At 37.3% G+C, this 13,017-nt stretch overlaps 1 protein-coding gene across 1 annotated transcript in view; it reads right to left on the bottom strand.

Moving 5' to 3' along the window:
* Positions 1–13,017, bottom strand: part of WDR49 (WD repeat domain 49) — a gene marked incomplete at its 3' end in the record, with an annotated part of 134,538 nt that overhangs the window by 100,815 nt on the left and 20,706 nt on the right. Inside the window, 4 exon segments of the mRNA XM_082839275.1 lie at positions 4,048–4,222; positions 5,303–5,476; positions 8,780–9,123; positions 9,319–9,442. Coding sequence (XP_082695401.1) covers positions 4,048–4,222; positions 5,303–5,476; positions 8,780–9,123; positions 9,319–9,442 — 817 coding nt within the window.

The following is a 13,017-nucleotide window of genomic DNA, read 5'->3' as shown; positions in this document are numbered from 1 at the left end:
TCTCAAGAGTCCTAGAAGTCTTAACTCATTCCAACAACAACTCTACAGTCTAAGTTCAAATCTCATCCAGATAGCTAAATCAGACATGGGTAAAACTCAGGATACAACCCATCCTGAGGTAAATTGCTCTCCAAGCTGTGAACTTGTGAAATCAAACAAGTTACACGTTTCCAAAATAAAATGGTAGAACAGGCATGTGACAGGCATTCCCATTCCAAAAAGAAGAAAGAACAAAGAGGTGATAGGTCTCAAGTAAATATAAAACCTAACAGGGGGGAACGCCATTAAACTTTATGGCTCAAAAATAGCCCATTGGTCTGATAATCTGCCTTCCAAATGTACTGGGATAGCAACATCACCCCCAAAGGTTCTGCCCACGCTGTGGTAACGGCCCCACCTATGCCGCAGCTCTCTGAAGTAGCCCCACTCTTGTCAGGGCTCCATTGGCTGCAGCCCACACCACAGGTCTCTGCAGGGATGCCCCCAAGCAAGGCACTAGACTGGGGGACGCTAGCCCACCTGAACCACAGAGGCAGCCTCACTCACCCTTTGAAACCACTCTGCAATATCTCAGAAGAAAAGATCCAGGAACTTGAAGACATAGAAGTAGAATCCAACTCAACTAAAGCATAGTGATTTAAAAAAAGAACCAGCTGAATAAAAATGAAAAAGCCTCCATAACTAGTAGGGCAATATCAAGCATCTTACAGAAAAGAAAAAAAAAAAAGAGGGGGAGACAAAAAACTTCAGAAAAAATAGCAATAGAAAAATTTTCAAATTTAATGAAAATCCAAGAATCACAATGAATTCCAGTCAGCATAAACACACACACACACACACACACACACACACACACACACACACACACACACACCAAGACAACTGAGGCACATCACAATCAGATTGCTTAAAATCAGTGAGAAAGGGAAAGTTGTATGAAACATTATACTACGTGTTATAAAGGACACTAAGAGAATAAAGGACATATTTCCTGCCCTAAGAATATTGTTTTAATTTTCAATTTATGTATAAATGTGATTTGTATGTGAGACATCCAAATTTGGGACATCTGGGATTGGGAGGGTTATGACAGGCAGAACCAAAATTCTGATGTGGGTACAGAAATTTGTAGGAACCCAGGAGCAAAGCCAAAATTGAGCAGTTTGCAAATTACACAAGGAAGAGTCCATCTGAATTAGATGGTTGAAGAGACAAATATGAAGCTTGGCAAAGGGAAGGGAAGTATCAGAACAATACTGGTAAGAAAGAGTCTTCTTTTGTGGCAGATCAGGAGTATCTCAGAATAAAGAATCCTAGAAGTAGTCAACATTGAGAAAGTGAGCCGGGGAGAGTCTGAGCACTGGGCCCAGGAGGGCATCTGTCAACTGCAAGTAGAACATTCCCAACCTGGGAACAGAAGTCTTTGTGAGATATTCTAAAACGGCTCATCATTCCACATTCCAGACCTCAAGTCCTGAAGATTCCTGTTTCAAAAGGTTGCTTGTTTGTCTCCTTGCTTTATCATTTCCATTTTCTCATGATCCCAACTAGCCAATCTGATTGCAGTTTCTTTCTTTGTCCTCCAATCTATGCTGGACAGAACTACTAAATAAAATTTTCCTAAATGCTGTCTACATCAGGTCTGCCCATATTTCCTCAAAAACCTTCAGTGCTTCACTGTTTCATTTTTTCTGTTAAATGTGAACTTGGCCTGGTTGCCAAGATCTTCCAACAGACATCCTATTAGACCTAGGCACTGTTATGTCCTTAATACTCCATCTCTGATCTAGTCATGTCCATCTCGCCCTCCATTATTGTGCCTACTTGCCTACTTTTATTTATGTTCACCATGCTCTCTTTTTTTCCCTCTACCCATCCATCCTTTGAATACCACCACTCACCCTTAAAGTTCTTCCTCATGTCTTTTCCTGCTTAAGAATTACAATAGGAGTCAAAATCTTGTTTATATGATTTAGTAGTTAATTTTCAGTACCATTGTACAATGTTCAAATACATGCTTTTATATGACTTTAATTCTTACTTACCTATTAAGTTTTTTGAGTTAAGCCTATAATTTATCTTTCTTCCACTGCCTCCAATGCCAAAGACAGTTTTAAAGCACATAAAATATAAATAATTGTCGACTGATTTAAATAAGTGGACTAAAGTAAATATATTCTTTCAGCTATTCTTCCAAAGACTATTCGCTTGATTATGAGTTTTAATTCAAAGAGCTAAGACATATATAATCCAAATTAGGTAACAAAGATCCCTAATTTTTTAATATATATAAAACTTTTCTGTAGCCAATTCTTAATTGCCGTGGTTTAGAGGCTAAACTCCAAAGGTGGATTCCTTAGGTCATAAACATGAATATCTACTGCTGATACTAAACTAAGTTCGCATATTCTTTTGTCAGTAGGTAAAAGAACTACAAATCAGAATGATATGTTGGAAATATGATGAGCAATGAATTCACATTGACCTAGAGAAAAATTCTTGTCCTGCAACTTAACAGACAAGAGCTCATCAGCAGATTACTTCACCAGTAGTGTTGGTTTTTGAGAGGTTTAAATGAAATTGTGACAGAGTCTAGAGTGAGAGCTTTTCATTCTCTCCCTGAGTGTGAAGAGAGTATTTAGACACTCTTCATATTCAGACAAATGATCTCAATTTTAAAACCTTGTTACATCCCCAACCTTTTCAAAAACAGAATTCTATTAGCTTTTTCTCTGTATTTATTCATATTAAAGGTCATGGAACTCAAACTAAACTTCAGGGAACTTACTACAAGCAGATTTCAAGAACTATAACTTTACTACTGTGGTCTTTTTAGTCTTTAGTTTATGTATTAAAATATCATGCTTGTTTGGAAGCAGCTGTAATACCTCCCTCACTTTCAAGGACTCTCTTCACTTTCTAGTACTTTCTTGTTTCCAAGTATGAAAACATAACACATAATTTTGTGCCTGTCACACATAGTGGATGACCAAAAAATTTTATCTTTTGGTTTTCCCACAATTTATATCATGCCAGAATTACAGGATAGGTAGAAAGTACCAAAGACATGGTATGATTTATATTGAAGAAAAAAGTGCAAAACCTATAGCTTATCATGTGGGATATTATTATTGTAGGTCATGCATTAAGGAATTAGTTCCAAACTCCTAAAGCTCAAAGAGGGGAAAACTACCATAAAAGCCAACAGTTGGGTCCATTTTGACTACCTCTTCTTCAAAGAATATTAGGAATATACCTACAATACAACAATGAGATTGACAGTTTCCATTCCAATCATTACTGGAATGTAGCATTATTTAATGTAGCAGTTTAGAAGTGAGAAAAATAACATAGTCCTTAGTGTCTGGACCAAAGGAGGTATCAGAGCTGAAACTGCACATCTGGATCTTGAACCATCAGATGCAAATTCTGTAAAAAATCAGGCATATTGTGAAACTAACAAACTCATTGTTGACTAGGTTTTAAGAAAGTCCTGGCCTTCCATAGATGCTGTTTTTAACATAATCCTATCACACAGAAAACTGCCACTCAAGTACTCTAGATCAGAGCAACTCAGTCATTATATCAAAAAAGAGAAAAAAGAAAAGAAAACTGAGAAGAGTCCATTCTGAAGGCAGTCAAACTAATATACTTGCCATGAGAATATAAAGAAAGCAAGGGAGTGTTTTGAGGGTACCTGTTAAATTCTTTTATTAAGCAGGCCCAAATGTGACTAAACAAAATTAGTTCGGATCAGAGTTGGGGTGAAGTTAAATAGATTCTGTGACAATTTTCTCTCCTGTCTTGAGATTTCTTGACTGCACAGCTCGCCTGAATTAATTGTAAGAGGCATAAATTTTAGAAGGAAAAAAAAGAAAGAAGTAATTCCTGCTAGTGTGCAGGGGATAGCAGAGTCCAGGTCAAAACCTCCAGGGAATCAATTATTAGTTTCTAGACTTGAACACTGTGTGTGAAACATTTTCATTAAGAATGTAAATGTAGAAGTCTAAGGTGACTGTTTCTTTCATTGTTGTTTAAATTCAGTACCTTGTCTGACCCAGTCTCCACAATGAAGTTTGTGCCCTAACGTATAGCAACATTTGTGACGTCCAGAGCACGGCTCTGCCCAGTTAATGGTCACAGTTGCTTCTTCATCTTCACCTGCACCAGCAGGATGCTCAAAAAGGGAAATCAAGGCCGTTGTGAAAGCAATTACTTGAACCTTGAGAGAGACATTACAAGAAAAACAAACATGGGTAGGGTAACTGTTGCAAGAAGATTCTATGCTCTTTATTATTAATAAGGAATAGGTATTGAATTAACAGGTATTTCTTTAATATTATTTAAAGGTTGCAGGCAGTTATATTGAAAGACATGACACTACAAGGTTGCTAATGCAATTACCAAGGGCATTTTATTTGTTTGCTTTTATGATCTATTTGTCATTAAAAACAGTAAAGATGAGGGCTTCCCTGGTGGCACAGTGGTTGAGAGTCCGCCTGCCGATGCAGGGGACACGGGTTCGTGCCCTGATCTGGGAAGATCCCACATGCCACGGAGCGGCTGGGCCCGTGAGCCGTGGCCGCTGAGCCTGCGCGTCCGGAGCCTGTGCTCCACAACGGGAGAGGCCACAACGGTGAGGGGCCCGCGTACCAGAAAAAAAAAAAAAAAAAAAAAACAGTAAAGATGAAAGGCTTACATAATTATGAGTGGAAATTGTTCAAATTAGACTATTTCAGCATTCACAGGCATATTCTACTGTCGTTCAGTAAGAAGTCATTTTTCAGAGGTCGGGTGGAATTTGATGGGAAGACAGAAATCATTGTATGCAGTGTCTGGGGCTCAGTGCTGCTCTCTCTCATGCACCTATTCCTTTGTCACATGGGACAGGAAATAAGCATTTCCCAGGAGCTTGCTACTGAGAAGCCTGAAATCTTATAAATGAAAATGTGAACAATTTGAAAGAATTATTAGAGATAACTTCAGACACAATATTAAATGTTTATTAATATTGGGGTCTAATAGGTTAAGCATCTTATGGTGAAAAAGTTAGCAAATACTTTTTTCCTAAATAAGGAAGATGAGACTATACACAGGCAAGAAAACCATAGGGCAGATTGGTTTTCATATGCAAGGAGGGGAATTATGACCTAATCCATCTTTTTCATGTCCAAGGTGTGTGGCCTTGTAATCTATAAAGTAGTTCAATTAGGGGGTCACATTCATTGTACTCTATTTCTATTTTGAGCTAAGCGTTGATGATTAAATCCATAGTGTTCAACCTTATCCTTCCCTCACTTACCTTTCCGGTTATGTCCCCAAGAGAAAGAATTGACTCTTTGGCGTCAAAAGGGTCGTACCAATAATCCATGCAAATTGGTGTTCCTTTCAGGCCTTGGAGATTATATTGACAAGGAAATTCTTCTTTGGACAGCAGATCATAGAAACAAATCTCTTTTCTTGTAAAAGCCACCTGCTATCTAAAGTAGCAAAGTAGAAAATCAGAAAATATTTCTGATGAATTTAGTGAAAACAATATGAAAAGCAGACATGCAAATCTTAGCACGAAATCAGACATTTTCACCTGAGGGTCCTTAATGTATTACAGAAGTATAGCATGGTGGCACAAATGTGCTTTATTCTAACCAAGTATTCTAGGCAAGATAAAAACTTTCCCATTTGAACACACTTTCTTCCCTATCGCTACTTCACAGACCCCCAACTTCTTCCACCCATGGGAGACAAGGCAACTAATCACAGGAAAGACAAAGACATAGAGGTCTACAGCATCACACAACCATACAGAAACTTTACAAACCATGTTTTATGAGGCAAGCAGAGGCTTTCACAGAAATAAATTGATAAAAATTCTGTAAGTAGCCTTCCTAAGTCAAATAAAATCCTAAAAACTATTTAAGAGAGGGTAAATACATTTGTAAATAAAATTGACAAAGCTTTAGCTAGACTAACCCCCCCAAAAAAGAGAGAAGATACACATTACTAAATCCAGAAATAAAAGAGTAGATATTACCATCAACCTTACAGAAATTGAGAAAAGGATTGTAAGAGAATACCATGACCAACTGTGAGCCAACAAATTAGATAACTGAAACGAAAGGTACAAATGCCTAGAAACACAAAATGACCTAAACTAACTTAAGAAGAAATAGAAAATCTCGGCAGACATATAATAAATAGAAAGATTGGATTTGTAATCAAAAAAATTTCCCACAAAGAAAATCCCAGGCCTGGATGGCTTTTCATTAATAAGTTCTATCAAACATTTAAAGAATTAACCCCAATCTTTCTCAGACTCTTCCAAAAACTAGAAATGGAGGAAACACTTTCCAAATCATTTTATGAGGCCAGTATTTCCTAATACCAAAACCACACGAAGACATCACAAGAAAAGAAAACTGCAGACCAATATTCCTAATGAATAGAGATGTAAAAATCTTCAGCTAAATACCATCAAAGAGAACCTAGCAACATATGAAAAAGGTTACACACCGTGACCAAGTAATATTTATACCAGCGTAGGGAAACAAAATTTGCCACCTCAAAATGTGTCTATTTGGCATGAGGATTAATTTAGGTTGATTATTTTTAAGGAACAGAAGACTCAAGAAGTTTTTCTTTTTACCTCCCCCCTAGCTGCCTGAAGAATTCGGATAAAGGGCCTGTTCCTAGAATAGAGCTATCACCAGAGATATCTGCAAAGACCATGGGCTAGATGCAATGGCAGAAACTTAGGGTCTAGAGTCCACTCTGAGTCCCAGCATCTCTGTATGGCCCAGCAAATATTTGTATACCAAATATTTGCTTTTCCATCCTCATGTAAATTGCCTTCATCCCCTTTGAGATCCCAAACCACCATCCCAACACCCTCTTTTGTCTTTGTTAAAGATGATATTTAAGGTGAAGACTTTGGACACTTTGGTGAATTACTCAGTTTTCCTGGGTCCCTTCCATATATACATGTTATTAGACTTTTGTTTGATTTCCCTTATTAATCTGTCTCATTTCAGTTTAATTATTGGACCAACCTAGAAGGGTAGAGGAAAATTTCTTCCTCCCAACACCAGGAATACCAGGTTAGTTTAACACATACAAATATCAACTAATGTAATACACAATATTAATAGAATAAAGGAAAAAGGTGGTATGTATGATCATCTTAATAAATACAAAAAAGCATTTAACAAAACCCAATGCATTTTCATGATAAGAATATTCAACAAATTAGGAATAGAAAGAAACTTGATAAAGAGCATGTACAAAACAAAACAAAACAAAAACACAACCTACAGCTGATATCATACTTAATGGTGAAAACTTGATTGTATTCTCCCTAAGATCAGAAATAAGACGAGGCTGTTCACTCTCACCACTTCTATTCAACACTGTGCTGGAGTTTCTAGCCAGGGAGATTAGGCAAGAAAAGTAAATAAAAGGCATCCAGATTGGAAAGGAAGAAGTTAAACTAACTCTATTCGTAGATGACACGATCTTATATACAGAAAATCTTAGGGAATCAACAACAACAACAAAACCAATTAGAACCAATAAGTGAGTTCAGCAAAGTTGTAGAATATAAGATTACTTTTTAAAAACTATTTATATTCACTAGCAATGAACAATCTTGAAAATGAAATATCAAAGGCAGTGTAAGAGAAAGAAAAGACAAAGCACAAACTGGGATACAATATTTGTAAATTATCCATCATATAATTGCATATAACCAGAATATATAAAGAACTCTCAAAACTCAATGATAACAAAATAAACTCAATAAAAAATGGGCAAAGGATTTGGACAGACACTTCACCGAAGAGGATAAATAGCAAATCAGCACATGGAAATATACTCAACATTATTAGTCATTAGGTGATTCAAACTATCAAACAAACAATTAACAAACTATTAAAAAAATCATAAGACACAGAAATATGTACATGAGTGGATATTTGATGATATTAAGGAATTATTGCTATTGATATTAAATGTGATATGGTATTATGGTTGCTAAAAAGACTTTTTTTGAAATACTGAAATATTTACAGATTAGATGATTGGATGTTTTGGATTTCAATAGAGGGGAGATGTAGATGAAACAAGATTGGCTATGAATTGTAAATGGATACGGGTGGATATTGGTTCTTAATGGGATTATCTCTGCTTGTGTGTAAGCTTAAATTTTTTCATAGTAAAATTTACCATCTGCTTAATGTAAAATACTAAGAATATGGATTTTTTTAAGCTGCATTCTTCCCTCACAAATTGATTTTCCTTTCAGTATGTTATCTTTCTCATAGGTCTAGTTATATGAGGGTATTTGGGCTGAACGGGCCCTACCCAACAAAATTAAGAAACTGACTAGTACAGTGGTCAACATCAGATAAGCAATTCCCTGAAATTGCACTGAGCTGTGCTATGCACTGATATAGCCTCTCAGCTCTGCGTACAGATCCAAGACTCTGCTAAAAACTACAGTCATAAAGGTCTTATCAGCTAGTAATGCAGCATGGCCTCACTGGGGACAGAGCCAAGAATCTGAGTCACTACCGGCCTTGCTATTTAAAGGCACAAAACAGAACAGTCTGTGAATTGGAGTAACTCACTTGGCTTTACTTGCATTCCCTCCAGGTGAGATGAGAGGTACAAAAGAGTGATGCAGCTCTCTGTCACTGCTCGTGTTACACTTGCTATTGATCAGGAGCCCTGTCCTATCATTTCCCCCCTTTTACACGCAATAAATTTATTTCTACAGACTCTGAACCTTGTTTACATTTTCCAGAGAAGCCATACTTGTCAGCCACAGGTGTTTAAGCTTGTTGGCATCTGAAGTGATGGGAAGCATTTCTTGCAGCTTTAAATTCTCTCCCCAGATTCCTACTACACCTTCCTTCCTGATGATCAGATAACGACTTGAACTTTTTAAGAAAATTACTTTTTGAATGGTGTCCTTGCGTTTCACTGGGAGGCATTCAAGGTCTTTCCACTGGGGAACCACCATTGCCTTTGCTTGTTCATCTTTCTCATAAAGTGTTAACAGCATAAATGAAGTCAGCTTGTCCCAATTAATACAGCCATCTTGGGCCACATCCACTTTATCAAACAGCTCTCCATGGGCTTCCCTGGTGGCGCAGTGGTTGAGAGTCTGCCTGCCGATGCAGGGGACGCGGGTTCGTGCCCCGGTCCGGGAGGATCCCACATGCCGCGGAGCGGCTGGGCCCGTGAGCCATGGCCGCCGAGCCTGCGCGTCCGGAGCCTGTGCTCCGAAACGGGAGAGGCCGCAACACTGAGAGGCCCGCCTACCGCAAAAAAAAAAAAAAAAAAAAAGCTCTCCATATTCTTCCTTTGTGCCCCAACCAACAATCTCTGTCATCCTCTGCAAAAACTCTTCTCTGGACATACAAATGGTTTGACTTGGCTCTGAGGGCTAGAAACAGGAAAAAAAACAAGACATCAGTGAAAACGTCCTAAATACCAGAGCACTGTGCTACCCGCAAAGGTGGATCTAATCAGCAATTCTTCCAAGATGCAAAGAAAAACATCTACTTTATAATGGTGCTATACTTAAATGAATTGGGGCTGCAGAGCAAATAACTGACAGACCTACAAGCTGACATCCTCAATCACAGATGTCCTTATAACTGGCAGAGGGAGATAGGAGAGTCAGAGGTTTGATATGATGATGGATGCAGAGGTCAGAGTGATGCAGGGCTATGAACCAAGGACTGCAGATGACCTCCAGAAGCTGGACAAGGTAAGGAAAGAGATTATCCCCTAGAGGCTCCAGAAGGAAGACAATCTTGACGACACATTGATTTTAGCCCTGTAAAACCCATTTTGGAATTCTGAGCTGTAGAACTGTAAAATGATACATTTGTGAGGTTTGTGCTACTAAGTTTGTGGTAATTTGTCAGAGCATCAATAGGAAACAAATACAGTAGTTTAGAGAAAATGGGTGAATCCCTGAAGAGAGCTTAGCATAGCCAGTAAAATGATATCCCAGTGACACTTTAATCCAAGGGCAAGAAGTCACCTCTATGAACACACCATTACAAAGACAGTGAAACCTTATAAGCTGATTTTCTTTATTCGTGGTAGTTATGTTCTATAAAGCCTTTGCAAACACTAAATTAGCAGATACTGAACCATGGCTTTTATGAGAAATACAACATTAGGTTTCTGTGAGCCTCTGGTCACAATATTTTCATCGTCAATTCATAATCTTGTTTTATGTCTGTTTCCACTGAAAGACATTTTAATATATATTGTTAATTCATTAACAGTGAATTCATGGCCAACATTACTATAAGTCAAGACAGAGTGAAGCTTATCTAACACACGTATTTTCTCCATAAGGCACAGCACAACCTTCTTGCACTTAGACAGAACTTTACACTACACTTGGGGAGCCATTTTAAACAGTGAAGTCACCGAAAAAAGCACAAAATGCAAAAGCTTGGCACCAAGTGGAGCACAAATAGGACACTTGTTTACAGTACGAGAGCTGGAATAAGAAGGTAGGGTGTCACTGAGTTTGACCTCAGCACTGAACCAGCGCACTGGAAGACTGCAACTTTTTGCCACTCTGTACATGTGTGTGAATGACCATGAAGGTGCCTTGAGTATTGACTTGGGGGTTACAAATAAATTTTAGCAAGTAGGCAAATTCGCAAATACAGAATCCATGAATAATGAGAAGCATCTGTATTTCAAATAAGTATATAGCTTAATATTGATAGGCTGTTTAGTTCGGTGAGCTTCATGATGAGAGAATCTATTTTTCTACTACCTCAGAGCCAAAGAGTCAGAATTGACAGTAAGCACAGGGAGGCAGCATATTGTAGAGCAGGTCAAACAATTGTAGGTTTAATCCTGGTTCCATCAGAGACTGTGGGAACTACTGGCAAGTTACTTCACTGTTGAGGCTTAATTCTCCCATCTGTGAAGTGGATATAGCAAAATATCAGTCTCAAGAAAATGATTATGAAGGTTAAATGACATATCAGTAAATGCAGAAAAAGCATTTGACAAAATTCAACACCCATTCATGATCAAAACTCTCAGTAAACTAAGAATAGAAGGAAACTTCCTCAGCTTGGTAGAGAATATCTGCCAAAAACATACAGCTAACATCATACTTAATGGTGAAACTTGTAGCATTCCTACTAAGGCTCAGGTACAAGGCAAGCAAGTCTTCCTCTCACCATTGCTTTTCAACATCATATTGGAAGCTCTACTTAATGCAATAAGACAAGAAAAGGAAGTAAAATTATAATGATTGGGAAGAAAAATAAAACTGTCTTTGTTCACAGATGACATGATCATCTATGTAGAAAATCTGAAAGAATCAACAAAAAAGCTCCTGGAACTAAGAAGCGATGATAACAAGATTGCAGGATACAAGATTAATATACAAAAGTCAGTAGATTTCCTATACACCAGCAATGAATGAGAAGAATTTGATATTAAAACCACAGTATCATTTTACATTAGCACCCTCAAAAATGAAATACATATAAATCTAACAAAGTGTGTATGAGATCTATATGAGGAAAACTACAAAATTCCTATCAGCAAAGTCAAGAACTAAATTATTGGAGAGATATTCCATGTTCACAGAGAGGAAGATTCAGTATTGTCAAGAGCTCAGTTCTTCCCAAGATAATCTATAGATTCCATGCAATTCCAATAAAACTCTCAGCAAGTTATTTTGTGGATATTGAAAAACTGACTCCAAATTTATATGGTGAGGCCAAAGACTGAGATGAGCTAACACAATGTGAAGGACAAGAACAAAGTTGGAAGCCTGACTCTACCCAACTTCAAGATTTATTATAAAACTGCAGTAACCCAGACAGTGTGGTTGGCATAAGAATTGGCATAAGAATATAGAACCAGATCAATGAAACAGAATAAAGAGCCCAGAAACAGACCCATATAAACACAGTCAACTGATCTTTGACAAAGGACAAAAAGCAATACAATGGAGAAAAGATAAAATCTTCAACAAATGGTGCTGGAATAACTGTACATCCACATAGCAAAAAAATGAATCTAGACACAGACCTTATACCATTCACAAAAATTAACTCAAAATGGATCACAGACCTAAATGTAACACACAAAACTATAAAACTCTTAGAAGATAACATAGAAACAAACCTTAATGACCTTGAGTTTGGTCATTTAGGTTTGTTTTTAGATGCAACACCAAAGGCACAATCCATGAAAGAAAGAATTCATAATCTGGATTTCATTAAAATTTAAAACCTTCTCATGAAAAACAATTTCAAGAGAATTAGTAGACAAGCCATAGACAGGGAAGTATTTTCAAAAGCTACATCTGATAAATAATTCATCCAACATATACAAAGAATTCTTAAAGTTCAACTATAAGAAAACAAATAATCCAATTAAAAATGGGCCAAGGACCTTAATAGATACCTCACCAAAGAACATATACAGATGGCAAATAAGCATATGAAAGGATGTTCCATACCATATGTCATCAGGGAAATGCAAATTAAAACAACAGTGATATATTACTACATACCTGTTAGAATGGCCAAAATCTGCAACACTAACAACAGTAAATGCTGACACAGATGTAAAGTAACAGGAATTCTCATACGTTGCTGGTGGCAACGTAAAATCATAGAGCCACTTTGGAAGAGAGGTTAGCAGTTTCTTACAAAATTAAACATACTCTTACCATATGTAGATCCAGCAATCACACTCCTTAGGATTTACTCAAAGGATTTGAAAACTAATATCCACATGAAAGCCTGCACACTGATCTTTATAGCAGCTTTATTCATAATTAGCAATACTTGGAAGCAACCAAGATGTACTTCATAGGTGAATGGATAAATAAACTATAGTACATCCACAGAACAGAATAGTATTCAGTGCTAAAAAGAAATGAGCTCTCAAGCCATGAAAAGACATGGAGCAAACTTAAATGCATGTTACTAACTGAAAGAAGCCAATCTGAAAAGGTTA

The sequence above is a fragment of the Leucopleurus acutus genome, assembly GCF_964270905.1.
Source record: "Leucopleurus acutus genome assembly, chromosome: 5".
NCBI classification, from domain to species: Eukaryota; Metazoa; Chordata; class Mammalia; order Artiodactyla; family Delphinidae; genus Leucopleurus; species Leucopleurus acutus.
Note: the sequence above shows the minus strand (reverse complement) of the source record. Positions and strands in the feature narration are given on the sequence as shown.